Source organism: Bos grunniens, chromosome 9, assembly GCF_055505025.1.
Source record: "Bos grunniens cultivar Pamir isolate PY7600 chromosome 9, Bosgru_T2T1.0, whole genome shotgun sequence".
NCBI lineage: Eukaryota > Metazoa > Chordata > Mammalia > Artiodactyla > Bovidae > Bos > Bos grunniens.
The window spans coordinates 90,006,916-90,027,550 of record NC_141173.1 but is presented as its reverse complement, the minus strand read 5'-3'; the positions used below and the strand labels follow the sequence as shown (position 1 = coordinate 90,027,550).

General features: G+C 42.0%; 1 protein-coding gene across 5 annotated transcripts in view; it reads right to left on the bottom strand.

Annotated features, from left to right (window-relative positions):
* Nucleotides 1-20,635, bottom strand: part of ESR1 (estrogen receptor 1) — a 409,016-nt gene that overhangs the window by 24,902 nt on the left and 363,479 nt on the right. For all 5 annotated transcript variants that reach the window (XM_086318369.1, XM_086318371.1, XM_086318372.1 and 2 more), the window contains one exon: nt 14,640-14,773. In XM_086318369.1, coding sequence (XP_086174495.1) covers nt 14,640-14,773 — 134 coding nt within the window. The remainder of the gene's footprint in view (nt 1-14,639; nt 14,774-20,635) is intronic.

Here is a 20,635-nt window from a genome sequence, read left to right as displayed (position 1 = left end):
AGATATACCTAGCCATCTGAATGCAGAGTTCCAAAGAATAGCAAGCAGACATAAGAAAGCCTTCCTCATCAATTAATGCAAAGAAATAGAGGAAAACAATAGAATGGGAAAGACTAGAGATCTCTTCAAGAAAATTAGAGATACCAAGGGAATGTGTCATGCAAAGATGGGCTCGATACAGGACAGAAATGGTATGGACCCAACAGAAGTAGAAGATATTAAGAAGAGGTGGCAAGAATACACAGAAGAACTATACAAAAAAGATCTTCATGACCCAGATAATCATAATCACCTAAAGCCAGACATCCTGGAATGTAATGTTAAGTAGGCCTTAGGAAGCATCACTACTCAGAAAGCTAGCAGAGGTGATGGAATTCCAGTTGAGCTCTTTCAAATCCTAAAAGATGATGCTGTGAAAGTGCTGCACTCAATATGCCAGCAAATTTGGAAAACTCAGCAGTGGCCACAGGACTGAAAAAGCTCAGTTTTCATTCCAATCCCAAAGAAAGGCAATGCCAAAGAATGCTCAAACTACCGCACAATTGCACTCATCTCACACGCTAGTAAAGTAATGCTCAAAATTCTCCAACCCAGGCTTCAACAGATACATGAACCATGAACTTCCAGATGTTCAAGCTGGATTTAGAAAAGGCAAAGGAACCAGAGATCAAATTGTCAACATCTGTTGGATCACAGAAAATGAAAGCAAGCTCTAGAAAAACATCTATTTCTGCTTTATTGACTATGCCAAAGCCTTTGACTATGTGGATCACAACAAACTGTGGAAAATTCTTAAAGAGATGGGAATATCAGACCACCTGACCTGCCTCAAGAAATCTTTATGCAGATCAAGAAGCAACAGTTAGAACCAGACATCATACAACAGACTAGTTCCAAATATGGAAAGGAGTACATCAAGGCTGTATATTGTCACCCTGCTTATTTAACTCATATGCAGAGTACATCATGTGAAATGCCAGGCTGGATGAAGCACAAGCTGGAATGAAGATTGCCAGGAGAAATATCAGTAACCTCAGATACGCAGATGACACCACCCTTATGGCAGAAAGTGAAGAAAAACTAAAGAGCCTCTTGATGAGAGTGAAAAAGCTGGCTTAAACTCAACATTCAAAATACTAAGATCATGGCATCTGGTCCCATCACTTCATGGCAAATATATGAGGAAACAGTGGAAACGGTGACAAATTTTACTTTCTTTTGGGCTCCAAAATCACTGCATATGGTGACCACAGCCATGAAACTAAAAGAAGCTTGCTCCTTGGAAGAAAAGCTATGACCAACCTAGACAGCATATTAAAAAGCAGAGACATTACTTTGCTAACAAAGGTCCATCTAGTCAAAACTAGGGTTTCTCCAGTAGTCATGTATTGTGAAAGTTGGACCATAAAGAAAGCTAAGCAGTGTAGAATTGATGCTTTTGACCTGTGGTGTTGCAGAAGACTCTTGAGAGTTCCTTGGACTACAAAGGAGATAAAACCAGTCATCCTGAAGAAAACCAGTCCTGAATATTCATTGGAAGGACTGATGCTGAAGCTGAAGTTCCTTCACTTTGGCCATGGGGTGTGAAGAACTGACTCAATGGAAAAGACCCTGATGCTGGGAAAGACTGAAGGCAGAAGGATAAGGGGACAAGAGAGGAAGAGATGGCTGGATGGCATCACTGACTCGATGGACATGAGTTTAAGCAAGTTCTGGGAGTTGGTGATGGGCAGGGAAGCCTGGTGTGCTGCAGTCCATGGGCTTGCAAAGAGTCCGACACGCCTCAGCGGCTAAACTGAATTGAAGGGGTCTTCCTCACGTACGGATTGAACCTTCATTTCCTGCATTGGCAGGAAGGTTGTTTACCGCTTATCTACCAGAGAAACGCAAGCTAGTATATGTGTGGTGCTGTCACTTCAGTTGTGTCCGATTCTGTGCCTCTGTGCGACTGACCCTAAGGACTATAGCCTGCCAGGCTCCTCTGTCCATGAAGTTCTCCAGGCAAAAATGCTGGAATGAGTTGCCATGCCCTCCTCCAAAGGATCTTCCCAACCCAGGAATCGAAACCACATCTCTTACTTCTCCTGCATTGGCAGGCAGATTCTTTACCACTAGTGCCATCTGGGCAGACCCTAATATATAGTAGCTTATAAATCAATGAAAGTGAACGTGTTAGTCTCTCAGCCATGTATGACTCTTTGGGACCCCGTGGACTGTAGCCTGCCATGCTGCTCTGTCCATGGAATTCCCTAGGCAAGAATACTAGAGTTGGTTGCCATTTCCATCTCCAGGAGATCTCTGTCTTTATTTCATTAGAAGAAAAATGGAAAGAAAAGTAGATATAAAGTTAAAAACTCAGAGAAATTAGAACTGAGGCAACCCTCAAGCTACCCCAACATACAAAAGTAGCCATCCACTCCCTGCAGGAAAGAGTAACCATCCACTTCCTTCAGGAAAGAGTAGCCACCCACTCCCTGCAGGAAATCACTGAAGAAAGCTGAGGCTGATGCAGTGTTCAAGGACCAGGACTCCAAAGAAGAGCAGAGAGTTTGTTTTTCCATCTTTCTTTCAAATCAAGTGAAGCAGGTGGATGTAACCCATGCATGAACGTCAAGGCCCAGAGGTAGGTCTTCCAACTAAGTGTAGGGATGTCTGGTTTAGACTGAAAACTTTATAGTCTGGATTTCCATAGAAAGATTTAAGGAAACATATATATTCCATTTTGGCTTTTACTTGTTCAGTGAGTAACATGTAGGGAAAGAAAACTCTACTAAAAAACAATACTGCATTTTCCTTCTGAGCTCAATAAATGAGTAGGGGTTTATTGTTGTTTCCTCATGGTTTCCCTCAGTTCAAGTGTTGACACACTTTTAGATTTACAGTTCAGTGTTCCAGGCATGAGGGCAGACAGAGGACACTTAAGGCCCTTCCAAATATAGGGCCTGAGTGTAATTCTCATCCTATGATTAGAACAGGGAGATCCTGAACACCAAAATCCCTGTACAGTATTAGGTTACATAATGTTTTCCCTATTAAAAGTAACAGACTGTATTAGTAATGATGATATTAGCTCATGTTTTAAAGCTATCTTGTTATATCATAACAAACCTATAGGGTTAATAGGACTGTTTAGAATTTTTATGCCTTTTTAAAAATATTTATTTATTTGGCTGCACTGGGTCTTATTTGAAGCATGCTAACTCTCAGTTGCAGCATGTAGGATCTAGGTCTCTGACCAGGGGTCAAACCTGGGCCCTCTGCATTGGGAGTGCAGGGTCTTAGCCACTGGACCACCAGGGAAGCTCCTGGAATTATTATACATATTTTATAGTTGAGGCAACCAGGGAAGAGCAGTCCAGTGGCTTCATGTTAGTTTAATGATGCAGCCGGAAGTCCCCCCAACCCCATGCCTTTCTTCTGCCTCTAGCCAAGTCCAACTCAACCTAAAGCTGAAGCCTCCTTCTTAGGCAAGGACCCTGCTATCTGTCTCTGCATCACTCTGCTTCCTTTCATCATGACATCCCCTTATCTCCTGACATGGAAATGATCTGTTAACTGCCTGTGTCCCCTGCCCAAACCAGCCTGTGAAAGACAGGCCCACAATTTCTGTCCCCAGTGCTAAGCACCCTTTTGAGCAGTTTTCCCTCATGGTTTGCAAACTGGTTCATTTTAAAATATACCAGAGAACCAGTTTAATTAGGTAACATTTTTTATCTATAGCAGTAGTTTTCAAACTAATTTCCACACACCTCTGAGAATTAAATGTGGATTCTCAAAGGTACTAAATTGCCTCTTAGCCTTTTAAAATTGTGTCCGATTAGAGACACCAAGGGAACATTTCATGAAAAGATGGGCACAATAAAGGAGAGAAACGGTATGGTCCTAACAGAAGTAGAAGATATTAAGAAGAGGTGACAAGAAAACACAGAAAAAATACACAAATGACCTAGATAAGCATGATGACGTGATCACTCACCTAGAGACAGACATCCTGGAATGTAAAGTCAAGTGGGCTTTAGTAAGCATCACTACAAACAAAGCTAATGGAAGTGATGGAATTCCAGTTGAGCTATTTCAAATCCTAAAAGATGATGCTGTGAAAGTGCTACACTCAATATGCCAGCAAATTTGGAAAACTCAGCAGTGGCCACAGGACTGAAAAAGCTCAGTTTTCATTCCAATCCCAAAGAAAGGCAATGCCAAAGAATGCTCAAACTACCGCACAATTGCACTCATCTCACACAGTAGCAAAGTAATGCTCAAAATTCTCCAAGCCAGGCTTCAACAGTACATGAACTGAGAACTTCCAGATGTTCAAGCTGGATTTAGAAAAGGAAGAGGAACCAGAGATCAAATTGCCAACATCCGTTGGATCATAGAAAAGGCAAAAGAATTCCAGAAAAACATCTATTTCTACAAATGCCAAAGCCTTTGACTGTGTGGATCACAACAAACTGGAAAATTCTTCAAGAGACAGGAATACCAGACCACCTTATGTGCCTCTGGAGAAATCTGTATACAGGTCAAGAAGCAACAGTTAGAACTGGACATAGACTGGTTCCAAATTGGGAGAGGAGTATGTCAAGATGTATATTGTCACCCTGCTTCTTTAACTTATATGCAGAATACATCATGCGAAATGCCGGGCTGGATGAAACACAAGCTGGAATCAAGATTGTCGGGAGAAATATCCATAACCTCAGATATGCAGATGACACAACCCTTATGGCAGAAAGTGAAGAGGAAGTGAGTCTCCTGATGAAAGTAAAAGAGGAAAGTGAAAAAGCTGGCTTGAAACTCAACATTTAAAAAAACTAAGATCATGGCATCCGGTCCTATCACTTCATGGCAAATAGATGGAGAAAAAAAATGGAAACAATGACAGACTATTTTCTTGGGCTCCAAAATCACTGCAGATGGTGACTGAGTCATGAAATTAAAAGACACTTGCTCCTTGGAAGAAAAGCTATGACCAACCTAGACAGCATATTAAAAAGCAGAGACATTACTTTGTCAATAAAGGTCCATCTAGTCAAAGCTAGGGCTTTTCCAGTAGTCATGTATTGATGTGAAAGTTGGACCATAAAGAAAGCTGAGTGCCAAAGAATTGATGCTTTTGAACTGTGGTGTTGCAGAAGACTCTTGAGAGTCCCTTGGACTGCAAGGAGATCAAACCAGTCAATCCTGAAGAAAATCAGTCCTGAATATTCATTGGAAGTACTGATGCTGAAGCTCCAACACTTTGGCCACAGGATGTGAAGAACTGACTCATTTGAAAAGACCCTGATGCTGAGAAAGATTGAATGCAGGAGGAGAAGGGGACAAGAGAGGATGAGATGGTTGGATGGCATCACCAACTCGATGGACATGAGTTTGAGCTTGCACCAGGCATTGGTGATGAATAGGGAAGCTTGGTATGCTGCAGTCCATTAGGTTGCAAAGAGTCAGACACAAATGAATGGCTGAACTGAAGAACAACATGGTTACAGTTTTTGTATTTGGCGAGTCTACAAACTGACCTATGATGTGCCAGGCGGGCATAGTTTCAATAGTCACAGCACTCCCGTCTGTTCAGTTCAGTTCAGTCGCTCAGTCGTGTCCGACTCTTTGCGACCCCATGAATGGCAGCACGCCAGGCCTCCCTGTCCATCACCAACTCCTGGAGTTCACTCAGACTCACGTCCATCGAGTCAGTGATGCCATCCAGCCATCTCATCCTCTGTCGTCCCCTTCTCCTCCTGCCCCCAATCCCTCCCAGCATCAGAGTCTTTTCCAATGAGTCAACTCTTCGCATGAGGTGGCCAAAGTACTGGAGTTTCAGCTTTAGCATCATTCCTTCCAAAGAAAGCCCAGGGCTGACCTCCTTCAGAATGGACTGGTTGGATCTCCTTGCAGTCCAAGGGACTTTCAAGAGTCTTCTCCAACACTACAGTTCAAAGGCATCAATTCTTCAGCGCTCAGCCTTCTTCACAGTCCAACTCTCACATCCATACATGACCACAGGAAAAAACCATAGCCTTGACTAGACGAACCTTTGTTGGCAAAGTAATGTCTCTGCTTTTGAATATGCTATCTAGGTTGGACATAACTTTCCTTCCAAGGAGTAAGTGTCTTTTAATTTCATGGCTGTAGTCACCATCTGCAGTGATTTTGGAGCCCCCAAAAAATGAAGTCTGACACTGTTTCCACTGTTTCCCCATCTATTTCCCATGAAGTGATGGGACCCGATGCCATGATCTTCGTTTTCTGAACGTTGATTTTTTTTTTGGTTTTATTTTTTTAATTTTTTATTATTTTTTAAATTTTATTTTATTTTTAAACTTTACATAATCGTATTAGTTTTGCCAAATATCAAAATGAATCCACCACAGGTATACATGTGTTCCCCATCCTGAACCCTCCTCCCTCCTCCCTCCCCATACCCTCCCTCTGGATCGTCCCAGTGCACCAGCCCCAAGCATCCAGTATCGTGCATCGAACCTGGATTGGCATCTCGTTTCATACATGATATTTTACATGTTTCAATGCCATTCTCCCAAATCTTCCCACCCTCTCCCTCTCCCATAGAGTCCATAAGACTGTTCTTAAGCCAACTTTTTCACTCTCCACTTTCACTTTCATCAAGAGGCTTTTTAGTTCCTCTTCACTTTCTGCCATAAGGGTGGTATCATCTGCATATCTGAGGTGATTGATATTTCTCCCGGCAATCTTGATTCCAGCTTGTGTTTCTTCCAGTCCAGCGTTTCTCATGATGTACTCTGCATAGAAGTTAAATAAGCAGGGTGACAATATACAGCCTTGACGTACTCCTTTTCCTATTTGGAACCAGTCTGTTGATCCATGTCTAGTTCTAACTGTTGCTTCCTGACCTGCATACAAATTTCTCAAGAGGCAGATCAGGTGGTCTGGTATTCCCATATCTTTCAGTATTTTCCACAGTTTATTGTGATCCACACAGTCAAAGGCTTTGGCATAGTCAATAAAGCAGAAATAGATGTTTTTCTGGAACTCTCTTGCTTTTTCCATGACCCAGCGGATATTGGCAATTTGATCTCTGGTTCCTCTGCCTTTTCTAAAACCAGCCTGAACATCAGGAAGTTCACGGTTTACGTATTGCTGAAGCCTGGCTTGGAGAATTTTGAGCATTACTTTACTAGCATGTGAGATGAGTGCAATTGTGCAGTAGTTTGAGCAATCTTTGGCATTGCCTTTCTTTGGGATTGGAATGAAAACTGACCTTTTCCAGTCCTGTGGCCACTGCTGAGTTTTCCACATTTGCTGGCATATTGAGTGCAGCACTTTCATAGCATCATCTTTCAGGATTTGAAAGAGCTCAATTGGAATTCCATCACCTCCACTAGCTTTGTTCATAGTGATGCTTTCTAAGGCCCACTTGACTTCACATTCCAGGATGTCTGGCTCTAGGTCGGTGATCACACCGTCGTGATTATCTGGGGCGTGAAGATCTCTTTTGTACAGTTCTTCTGTGTAGTCTTGCCATCTCTTCTTAATATCTTCTGCTTCTGTTAGGTCCATACCATTTCTGTCCTTTATTGTGCCCATCTTTGCATGAAATGTTCCCTTGGTATCTCTAATTTTCTTGAAGAGATCTCTAGTCTTTCCCATTCTGTTGTTTTCCTCTATTTTTTTGCATTGATCACTGAAGAAGGCTTTCTTATCTTTTCTTGCTATTCTTTGGAACTCTGCATTCAGATGCTTATATCTTTCCTTTGCTCCTTTGCTTTTCGCTTCTCTTCTTTTCACAGCTATTCGTAAGGCCTCTGCAGACAGCCATTTTGCTTTTTTGCATTTCTTTTCCATGGGGATGGTCTTGATCCCTGTCTCCTGTACAATGTCACGAACCTCAGTCCATAGTTCATCAGGCACTCTATCTATCAGATCTAGGCCCTTAAATCTATTTCTCACTTCCACTGTATAATCATAAGGGATTTGATTTAGGTCATACCTGAATGGTCTAGTGGTTTTCCCTACTTTCTTCAATTTAAGTCTGAATTTGTTAGAATAATTCAATTTGTCTGAATAATGATACCTACCTGTCTGTTAGGTATCATTATATCCATTGTACAGATATGTCTCAGGGAAGTGGCTTATGAAATGGCATCCCTTATCTGCTAAGTGGCAGTGTTGCTTCTCTTGAATGACTGGCCTTTCTAAGACAAAGTCCATGGCACACCAAGTGTTCAAGAAATTAATGAAGGCAAGGACTTCCCTGGTGGCCCAGTGGATAAGACTCATGCTCGCAATGTAGGGGACCCAGGTTCCATCCCTGATCCGGGAACTAGATCCTACATGTTGCAACTAAGCATCTGCATGCTGAAGATCTTACAGGATGCAACTAAAGCCCTGTGTAGCCAAATAAATAAATATAAATAAACAGTAAAAAAAAAAAAAAAAAAAAGAAAGAAAGAAATTAACCGAGACCATGAGGCTTAAGGCCACACCAGAAGGTGGGAGCAAGGAAAGGCTCAAGAGTTGAATCTACTGCCAACAGAATCCATCAGCCAGCAAGAAGACAGTGAACAACTTAATAACTATAAAGAGCCATTTATCTCAAAATCACGACAAGACAATAGGCAGGCTCCCTGGACAGGAAGTTTGGCATTACAAAGAACTCAAGAGACAATATAATCGAATCTTCTCCACTGTGGCAGCCATTGGCATACTGACAATGCGTCTATATGAGATTCCAAGGCTTGTTCCTATCGGAGAACTTAAACAGTTAAAGAAATAATGATCCTTAATATTTACAGCCAGTATGTTTCTTAAGTGTCCTAATGTCTAATAAGTAACAGAAGGAGTGCAAAGTATTCGGGTCTGGAAAGACGAAATATTCTGTGAGATGGGAGCCTGTTGTAATTAATCATGATTATAAACGCTTCTTTGAGCAGAGCGCAGCCTCTGGTGAACATACACAAAGCAGATGTCATCACCTTCAGCACCAGATGTTTCATCAAGTCATCAAGACGACAAGGTGTGCCACATTAACAAAGAGCTGAGTGACGCACAGGAGCTGGCACCATTTTTATGCTTATGCTTAACATATACGCACTTGTGTGATATTCCACACCCTTTTTTCTTTAGACGAACACCAAGATACACACTTTAGAGATGTTGTCATAATTCTTCCTTTTCGGCTTTTCACTTTCCTTTTATTTTTTGCTTTGGGTTTTAAGTCCCTATGGTTTTGGCTCTTTTCTGCTCTCTAATATTCCATCAATTGAAAGAGAAATGTCTGAAGATCAATTTTGGATGAACAGGTAATGAAGGGTATGTTTCTATAACAGGAGATTGTCCAGGAGTAACCAACAGGCCTGCCAAAGATACCACGGGGATCCAGCAGACACAGAATTGGAGTAACTAGAGTTAGTTCGTGCATCAGGAGAGGAAAAGAGATCCACTGTAACACAGAGAAGGCAGAGGAGCTGGAGTCAGGGGTCTGACAGGCTCTCCAGGGAGCCAGCTGGATAAAATTACCAGGGAGAAAAGTAGGTGAGGTTCTTCAGAATTATTGAGACATATAAAGAATGGTGGTCAGAAGAAAGTTAAGAAAATGGATAGAAATAATTATTAAATTGAATTTGCAAGCCAAATCCAACATTTATCAGGGACTGTAGATTTATACATATTGAGCTTTGACTCTTGAATTTTTCCAAGTCTTGAAAAATTCCCTAAAAAGGTGGTGTTCTGAATGGGAGTGGGTTCTGAAGGCTTTGTGAGGATCACATATGTGGGGAGAGAGGATGCAAAGAAGCAGTCAACCGACACGGAATAGGGACACCACCAGTTTTCATTAAGGTTAGCCAAAATTAAATAACAATCCATTATTATCTATCAGATAAATCTTGCTCTAAATTTTCTCTAAATAAAATTAAATAGCACAAGTAACAAAGCCTCAGAACAGCTGCAAACTCTATTGTTATTACCCTCCTGTCCTTGCATATTTTTTTAAGCCTAGTGAGAGGGAGGCTTTTAAACTAAAAGCACTTCTGCATGCTAAGTCACTTCAGTCGTGTCTCTTTGCAATGCTATGTACTGTAGCCCACCAGGTGCCTCTATCCATGGGATTGTCTAGGCAACAATACTGGAGTGGTTGGCCAAGCCCTCCTCCAGGGGATCTTCCCAACCCAGCGATCGCATTCTTGTTTCTTATGTCTCCTGCATTGGCAGGTGGGTTCTTTACCACTGGTGCCACCTGGGAAGCCCCAAAGAACTTAATTATGTTGAAAACAGGCATGAGCTGACTCCTTTTAAGTCGGAGATTCTCATAAGTGATGATGACAATTCTCACTGACTGAGGACCTACTATGTTCCAGGAAGTGCATTACACACTTTTTATTTATTTAGGCTATGCTGGGTCTTCGCTGCTGCACACGGGCTTCTCTAGTTGTGGCATGGACTTAGCTGCTCTGCAGCATGTAGAATCCTAGTTCCCCCACCAGGGATCGAACCTGTGTCCCCTGCATTGGAAGGTGGGCTCTCAACTACCAGACCACCAGGGAAGTCCCTGCATTACACACTTTATACACAGTTTCCCCTAGATCTCACAAAAACCTGAGGAGACAGACATTATTTTTCCCATTATCTAGATCTTTAATAAACTGAAAAGGATGACATGTTTCATCATGGTGGGCACAGCACAGGAAAAATGGGAACTTTTTAGGTCCCTCTGGTCACACCCAGCAAACAAGCATCTATTAAGTGACTTGACAGTATAATACTTATTGGCAGTTTACAGGCTCTGAGGAATACAAAAAGGCATTAATGATTTATAGAGAAATTAGTACACATGCGTGAAGACTCCACCTGGGTTAAAAAAAAACAACTGGAAAACCAAAAGCAAAAAACCATGTCATCCATTTTCATTTGGTGGTGGTGTAGTTGCTAAGTCCTGTCCAACTCTTGTGATCCCAGAGACTGTGGCCCACCAGGCTCCTCTGTCCATGGGATTCTCCAGGCAAGAACATTGGAGTGGGTTGCCATTCCCTCCTCTAGGGGATCTTCCCAACCCAGGGAATCAAACCCCATCTACTGCACTGCAGGCAGATCCTTTACCAACTGAGCTACCAGAGAAGCCCTATACATCTTCGTATACTTGGTGTAAAGTTCACAGTGGGAATTCCATCACTGATGAGCTCTTGAATGAATGAATGAAATGACTGAATCAATGAATGAAATCAGCCAACCAACTGACTAAATGCTAGATGTGAGGTATTAGCTCTAAGAACTAAAACAGTCTAGGGAAGAAAAACTCATTACGGACGGGGTCATAGCAAGATTTCCTGAATGAAGTAAGATCTGAACTGGGCTTGAAGAATTTGAAATACTGGAATTACAAAAAAGAACTAAAGTCCCACAGGATAGCAAGAATACTGTAAATGGGCCCAGAGCCTCCTCCCCGATGTAGCTCCAGCTCCATCCTTCTCTTCCACTGCTGCTCCCTCAACAGCCTTTTACCCTGAGTTCATCTGCCCTATTTGCCTTTGTCCCACCTTGAACCCTGTCCAGCTGGCTCTCAGAATCCCTTGACGCTAATACTGATTGGGCGAAGACATCTTCAGATTAACCAGAAAGGCCTCTGTCCTTTGGTGGAGAGTGGAAAAACTGCTTGTCCTGTGGATGACTGGAGACTTTTGCAAGCAAAGGAATAAATTCTTCTGTCGCAGAAATGATGAAAATCTCCCACTCCCAAATAGCTGTGAGGAGGCCTTCTCATGGAAACGTTGGCACCTGGGAGACCTTGTCAAGGCTTCCAGAAACACATTCCTAGCAGGTCCTCATAACAACCATTCAACTCCCCCTGTGCCTCTGTGCCAAAGTCAAGGCCAATGTAAACACACCCTTCTCAGACTTTAGTGACAGGGGCTCAACACGAAACGCCAGGTTTCTCTACACACTGAGGTTTTGTTTCCCAAGTATCAAGAAAGCATCTTCTAGCGCAGTTGTCCTGAATCATTTCTAGCTTGCCTTCTGTCAGAGAGTCCAGGAATTAGCGTCACTTCGTAGTTTGTCTCACAACAGGTGAAGAATGGCCCCTGATCCGAGCTATGGCGTGGTTGGGTTTTAAGAAAAGCCCACACCTCCGGTAGCTGGAAAAAGGTGTTGATCTTGGTGACCCTCGTATCACTGATCACTGCTCTGAAAAAGGCCCGGAGCGCCACACCCCTGTGTTTTGCAGTCAAGTCCTTTTCGATTCTGTTTTTTTTCAGGAACAATGTGAGACGTCGGGAGCTGTGCTCAGCAGGCAGATCCACTTTTCCAAAACAGAAATCACTCTGGGGGTGGAAAGAGTGATTTCACTTTTCCCAGGTTGAGAGACAGCTTCTGTTTTGCTACAGCCCATGAGCCAGCAGTACTGCTCTTGAGAGAAAAGATGAGCTACTGGCGTCTCACAAAAAAGACAACCATAAACTGTCACTGAGATGGTGCCTTGTTTCTCCAAAATAGCATTCCAGCCCTCCCGGTGCAAGGCAGCTCACAGAATATCCTGAGAAAGAGCTGAAGGAACAAGGATGGAGGCGGCAAGTTTAACTGGTGTCAGGAGGCAGCAGGTGAAGGTCCAAATTCTGTGGCAAGAAGTACTGTTTTTGAGATGCCAGTGCCAGTCTTTTCATAAAAGACTTTCTTGTGAGAGCTGAAAGTTTTTCCCTCTGGGATTTAAAAGACTCAGGCCTATAAATCCAATATTTTGATGGCAAAAGTTCCCCCTTTTCTATTATATAATATGAAAAAAAAATACACCCTCTCACAGGCACAGACCAGTAATGCAGGAAAATAAGATACACATCTGAAGGAAATATTTTTGATCATCAAGGTCAGAGCATCTACTTCCATTGATTATATGACTCTGGTTAATTTCACTTCCTGTCCAGGGTATTATTTCCTGGTAAAAGTAGGGAAAAAAGTCCCAGCACTTTATAGGCCTGCCTTCCCTGAAATTAACAGATCGTCCACACGAGAGCCGTTGGCGCGTGCCAGCCCTCCAGCGAAGAAGGAGCAGGTTCGGGACCTGGCACGGTGCAGCCGAGTGGCACTGCTCCCAGAACTCTCCTCCAATAAAGAGCCATTGTGGGCTCTGGACCCTTCAACCAACAGGACAAATGACTCAAATGAAAAGCACAATGCATGTGAGTGGAAACTGAAACTTGAATGCCGTGGTAATCACTTCCTTAGTAGAGACGCCATTATTTTTCACACAACTTCATCCTGCAATTCAGTCCTTGCCTAGTGTAACGGTACAGATTTCCATTTATCAGTTGATAAGGGAGAATGATTACTATCAGAACCATTAAGCAATACAGGTTACAAGCACTGGTGGGGAGAAGTGGAAAATTGTCAGGGGAGGTGGGAAGGGATTGACATTCATCAGCAAAACACCTCAAAAGACAAGCAAGTGCCAATTCTCCCCAAATGGGGATCAACAAAGACTCTAGTTCAGCTACTGGGAAATTTGAGACCATATCGAAGGGTGTAAGAAGCTAAATCTAAAATCAGGTCCAGGGCTTCAAGGTAGCTGTGATTTCTGTGTGAGAATGAGGTCTCCAGCAGGAGGCAGGTCTGGGGCTAGGGGGCTAAGGTCAAGGTTAAGGGCATCTAAACTGTGCAGCTGACACCCCATTGTCAAGCATCAGGTGTTATAGGCTGGAGATCAAGTGCTTAGATTTGACTGCTGAAGAGGCTGGGACGAGTCAGGGTGCTAATTCAGGCTGAGCCATAGTTTCCATCTGGATGACCTGGAGTGACTCATTATGCAACAGCCAACCTCACTAGCGAAAAAAAAAAAAAGAAAAAAAGGATGCCACTCTCAGCTAAGATTTCTCAAATGAATAAATAGGAAAGGACAGTTGAACTGGATACCATGGATCAAATGAAAACCACTCTTTTAGCTGGACCAACATACCAAATTCCATGTTCCTTGGTTTTAGAATTAGGTTTTTCTATCTCTGAGTCAATGGTATTTTTCAGCTAATCAGTTTTGACCAGAAACACAGTCTGTCTCAAATAAGTCTCTTTCCTTATGATCTGAAGCTTGGAACTGGTCACAGTATCCTAACAGGGTCAACCACTCTACTTACTTTCTGACACATACAACTAACAACAGACTTATGTCCATATACATGTGTCACTTTAATAAAATATAAATAAATAAACTCATATCTGTGGAAGGATGCTACTATTTCAACAAGGCCACCTGATTCAATGTTGAATTTTTGCTTTCATTCATCTTATTTGATCAGCATGGTTTTGCCTCCATAAGTCATCTACAAAGAAGATGTGTCCATGCTCACCTGTGCCAGCCTCTTTGCGACCCCATGGACTCTAGCCCACTAGGCTCCTCTGTCCTTGGGATTTTCCAGACAATCCTGGAGTGGATTGCCATTTCCCCCTCCAGGAGATCTTCCTGACAGAGGAATCAAAATTGCATCTCTTGCACCTCCTGCATTGGCAGGCAGATTTTTTATCCCTAGTGCCAAAAAGATAGCTAATTTAAATGTACATCAGTTGCTGTTTTCAATTTGTGATTATGCCTTTGTAATAGGTAGCTTGTATCTGGTTGAAAAATACAAATAAATGTTTCTTCCAGTAACTTGGCATTAAATTTTCCCATGTGATTCACTCACCAGAATTAAGCAAGATGATGGATTTGAGGCACACAAACTCTTCTCCCTGGAGATTCATCATACGGAACCGAGACGAAGTAGCCAGCAACATGTCAAAGATCTCCACCATGCCTTCCACACATTTTCCCTGGTTCCTATGAAAACACACACAGACAAAAATATTAAAGCACAAAAAAATTCCAGAAGACATGATAAGGTTCACATTCATAAAAATCTACTGATTCCAAATCTGTAACAAAAAACCACAGCCCATTCTCTTCATGGAGCATGAACATTCACTTGAATTCTAGAAGGCAAGATGGAAAAAGATTTTCCATCCATAAAAAGACTTCCATTTCAAATTCTTAGAAAAGATGTCTGATTCAGTCCCCAAATCTGTTATGTTAAATATGAAGTTCCTCAACCTATGGATAATTAAACATGATTTTAATTCAGGTAAAAACATTTTTTCTAATAAATATTTATCAATCGCCTATGATATTCTAGTTGTTGTGATAATAATAAGAATAAAAATAGGGCTTCTAATATCAATATGCTCATGACCTTGAGATAATACAATTTGTATTAATAAATGTATTAAAGTGATTTGGAGATACAGGACCAACTATGAAAACCATGAGCTGTAGCTGTGTGGAAACCATTAATGTTGCCTAGGATGACAGGTGAAGATGTCATTTATCTTTAATGAGTGGACATTGAGTGGACACTTTAAGAAAACGTAGGATCTCACTGGGTTGAGGTATGAAAGCATCAGTGCAAGAGCTCCCAAACGTGGAAAGGAGGAACAGTGTGAAAAAATCTGGCGGGAGGAGGAGACAGGGCAGTGGTCTAGGAAAGAAGATGAAAGACATCTTACATCACTATAAGAAGTTTAAGCATCTTCCCTGTACAACAAAGCTTTGGTGTCACGGATCTAACATTTGTAGTTGTAACTATTAAATAAGCAAACCCAAAGGGAAGTTCCCTGGCAGCCCAGACAGTAAAGTGTCTGCCTACAATGTGGGAGACCTGGGTTCGATCCCTGGGTCAGGAAGATCCTCTGGAGAAGGAGACGGCAACCCACTCCAATACTCTTGCCTGGAAAATCCTATGGATGGAGGAGCCTGGCGGGCTACAGTCCGTGGGGACGCAAAGAGTCAGACATGACTGACCGACTTCACTTTCATTTTTCACTTTCAAAGGTTCAAAACATGCAATATCTTCAAAAGAAAGTATTAGTATATTTTTCAATAGGATTGGTACAGAAACTAAATGCAGAGATGATACATCTGAAAGGAATGCATTCATCTAGTTATTCATTAACTGAATTGGGGGCATGATGAGCTTGGGGCATAGGAAGAAGCTAAGATACTTTATGCATATGCAAACCTATGTTTGTAACATATATAAAAATTTAAAACATGAACAGTTAACACCTTGTCCAGCACTTTATTTTGTTTTTAATGGATATACTTTAGAGTTCTTCATCAATTGTTTTTAACAGCGGCACAGTTTTTTCACCAAACAAAATGGTTTTATTTCTTTAATCAGTTTTTTGTTGTTTGACTTTTAGTTTGATTTCAAGTACTGTGCTGTTACAAACATTTCATGCAATGTCTATACTTATGTTTATGTCTAGACACATTCAAAATGACTTATTGAGGGCCCATTATATATGAGGCTTTGTGTTAACATTAGGGTACAGGGAGGAAAACCATGGACCTTGTTAATATAGAGATTGGGATGGAGGGGGTGAGATAAATTAGAAGTTTGGGATTAGCAGATACATACTACTATATATACAATAAAAACCCAGATCTTACTGTATAGCACAGTATAGTATAAAAACATTCAATATCCTGCAATAAACTATAACGGAAAATAATCTGAAAATGAATATATATGTGTATATATATAACTGGATCACTTGCTGTACACCAGAAACTAATGCAATATTGTATATCAACTTTACTTCAATATAAATTTTAAATAAAGAGATTCAAAACAGAGTCAAGACAGACAAGGAAAAAGATGAGTGCAATACAGGGTATATTCCCCAGAAGAGGTGTATTACATCGAATAACAGTCTCTCCGAATTTAACCCACACCAATATTGAAGCAATTGTCATAAAGTTCTCAGTTAAAGGTAAATGAGTTTTTATGTAAAGTACTTAAATGGCATGTAGCACACCATAGGGGCCGTATTTAAGTCTTAGCTACAGACAATGATAAATAGGTAGAGTCATAGATATCAGGGTAGAGCCTGGCCTTTTTACCTGAAGTATCCAGGAAACAATTCCCAAAGTGCCTTCTGCTTTGTGGAAATCTGGGTGCGTGAGAGCTCGACATTAGCAGAGGGGAATCTTGAAAAGATATATTGCTCCATGGGAGGAATGAGCTGGTGTTACCCCAAAAGGTGAGTGGGCCTCAAGCCCAAGTGAGCCTTAAACCTAAAGTGGCCTTAATCTACAAGTGAGCTTTCCTGTCCTGTAGCTGATTTTTTTTTTTTTTTCTTTCTAGTGAAAAAATAAACAAGGAGAGGGAGACATGTTTGGAGGCTAAACTTTAAAAATAACAACTCATAGCCAAAATAGAGAAATGTTCCTTTCTCAGTATAAAGTCTTTGTTTACTTAACAGACTGCACACCGGCAGGGGACGGCTTCTCAGTGTGGGAGGGAGCCTGTGTTTGCCTGCTGTGAGCAAAAGTTCAGTTCAGAAACGGAGATAGTGGAGTCTTAACAATCCTCTTTCCTTCTCATCCCCTTACAACAGTCTCCTACATTTTCTCATGAGGAGTTTGTTCTTCACTCTGCCAGTGAGAGTGTATTCTTTTCAGCCTCTTCTCATCGGATGCTATCCTGGCATTTCTAAGCAGCAGTTATTACCTGGCCACAGCACAATGCTGGCACTTCAGCACACTTTAGGACCAAGCCCTCAGCCATGGCGCACACCCACGACTCTCACTTCAGTTCTTAATGTGTATCTGTGTGTGTGTATTTGCACGTGTTTGCATGTACATGCACATTTTCTTTTAGAGGACATGGAGGGAGCATACACTAAATATAAATCACTGAGACAATTTGATAGAAGGACCCTGGGTCTAACCTTCCAAGCAAACAGAAGTGCTTCATGTGGGCTGGTGTGAGTGTCAACTCTGAGGCTCCTGGGGGAACATTCATTGCAGTGAAGCTGCAGTTTTCTAAGCCGTGCTCTAAGAGTCTGGAAAAACTTGACGTTGATGTCTCCATAAGAATGAACCCACTGTCTTTCAGTGGAAAAACTTCATTTGGTTTAAAAGCTTTAGCCAATCCTTTATTTGTGTAATAAATAAAAAGCATGTACTCTGAGAGCCCTGATGATATTTTCAGTGAATCACTAGAATGTCAGCTGCATGGAAATGACTGATTACATGGTATGTGAGGGTCTCCCATCGGCATTGCCACCAGGTGAAAAGGTTTGCTGAGTGAGCTAGTGAACAGCTGATTTCTCACCCTAAGATCAGGTACAAATCCACATGGATTTGGAAGGTTAACAGACGCTCGTCACCTGCCTGACACAAAGGTATCATTTACTATCCACGGAGGTCATGACACATCGGGGTCGGTGATTCATTTTCAAACCCTCACGACACACCCTGCACTAACTTTGAGGAGCCAATTAGACTAGCACAGTTAACTCAATATCAGAGGAACAGATGAGTCAATGGTGCAGCGATGGGGTGATTGCTAAGAATCTGGAGGTAACCTGACTACAATAAGACAGGATTAGTCGAAATCCCTGAGGTATGCCTAAGCCTGAGAGACATGTGGGCTTTTAAAGAACAAGATATATTTTTTTAAAGGAGCCCAGCTTCAGGCATAGATCACGAGTAGTTTACCAAGCAGACCAGCCCATGACTCCCACTTTGACACATCAGCCTGCAGTGACGAACTCTCCTCGTCACACAGTCTGCTGTTCAGAGCACCTCAGAATTGCCTTGATGGAAAACCTCATTCTTCTCCTTATCCTCTCCCAATGCAGTCTATGTGCACTTAAGTTATGGGGAAAGAAACAGGTTTGGAAAGCGCATTTGTTCATGGGAGGTTCTCCTCTACAGAAATGAATGCCCGTTTTATGGAAGCCCTTAAGTACTCATTCCTCCACAGGTGAAATAAAGAGCTCTAATGAGGATACACAGCTCAAACCTGCACTTGCATATCTTCAAAAGTAATCTTAAAATGTAAAGCTATCCCTTGGACTTTGTTGTTATTGTTGTTTAGTTGCTAAGTCATGTCTGACTCTTGTGCGACTCCTTGGACTGTAGCCCATCAGGCTCCTGTATCCATGGGATTTCTCAGGCAAGAACACTGGAATGGATTGGAATTTCCTTCTCCAAGGGTTATTCTCGACCCAGGGATTGAACCCTTGTCTTTTGCATTGGCAGGCAGATTCGTTACCACTGAGCCACTAGGGAAGCCCACCCTGTAGCCTCTCTGTATAAATGAACATTGATAGATGGAGACAGAAAACCCAGGAGATCAACATAAGACATTCAATTTAGCTATCCTGAAAAATTACAACATGGTTAGAAAAAGGCTACAAATTAAGATGCTGCTGAATATCAAAAGGTCCCCTAGTCAAGGCTACGGTTTTTCCAGTAGTCATGTATGGATATGAGAGTTGGACTATGAAGAAAGCTGAGCGCTGAAGAATTGATGCTTTTGAACTGTGGTGTTGGAGAAGACTCTTGAGAGTCCCTTGGACTTCAAGGAGATCCAACCAGTCCATCTAAAGGAGATCAGTCCTGGGTGTTCTTTGGAATGAATGATGCTACAGCTGAAACTCCCATACTTTGGCCACCTCATGCGAAGAGCTGACTCACTGGAAAAGACTCTGATGCTGGGAGGGATTGGAGGCAGGAGGAGAAGGGGATGACAGAGGATGAGATGGTTGGATGGCATCACCAACTCAATGGACATGAGTTTGGGTGAACTCCAGGAGATGGTGATGGACAGGGAGGCCTGGCGTGCTGCAATTCATGGGGTCGCAAAGAGTCGGACACAACTGAGCGACTGAACTGAACTTATATATGTAGAATCTAGAAAGACGGCACAGATGAACCTACCTCTAGCACAGGAATAGAGATGCAGACGTAGAGAAGGAACATGTGGGCATAGTAGGGGAAAGAGGGTGGGACGAACTGGGAGATTAGGGTTGACATGTATACATTACCACGTGTAAGATGGCTAGTGGGAACCTGCTGTAAAGCAAAGAGAGCTCAGCCTGGTGCTCTGTGATGACCTAGATGGGTGGGGGTGGTGGGGTAGGAGGGAGCTCCAACAGGGAGGGGATATATGTTCACTTCATTGTACAGCAGATGCTAACACAACATTGTAAAGCAATTATACTCCAATAACAAAATAAAGAGTTTCTGTATCTTTGATGCTACAAAATCTCTCAGCACATGCTCTGACATGCTATGACTCCATAAATATTTGTATGATCAAGAGGTTTGCATATACAACGCTTTGATGTATGGAACACAATACTGAAGATGGCAAATTGTAAGGTATCTTGAGAGATACAACATTTGAATGGCCATATCTTAAAGCTGATTACTTGAGAGGAAAGTGGCTAAGACTGTGGAATCTGACTGCCAGGTCCAAATCTTGAGACCATTATTTACCAATTATGTCACCTTGAACCAGTTACTTAAATTCTGTGTGCCTGAATGAGTATATACTCACAGTGGACTGTAGGTTGAATAAGAAATAGTAAGTCATTAATATATTATTGTTTGATATAGTGGTTGGTTTCTGAGGATCAATAATGAAATTGGCCCTGGAAGTGAGGTATAGATATAGAAATATTTACCCCCTTGATCTGAGAAGGCAATGGCACCCCACTCCAGTACTCTTGCTTGGAAAATCCCATGGACAGTGGAGCCTGTTAGGCTGCAATCCATGGGGTTGCTAAGAGTCAGACACAACTGAGCGACTTCACTTTCACTTTTCACTTTCATGCATTAGAGAAGGAA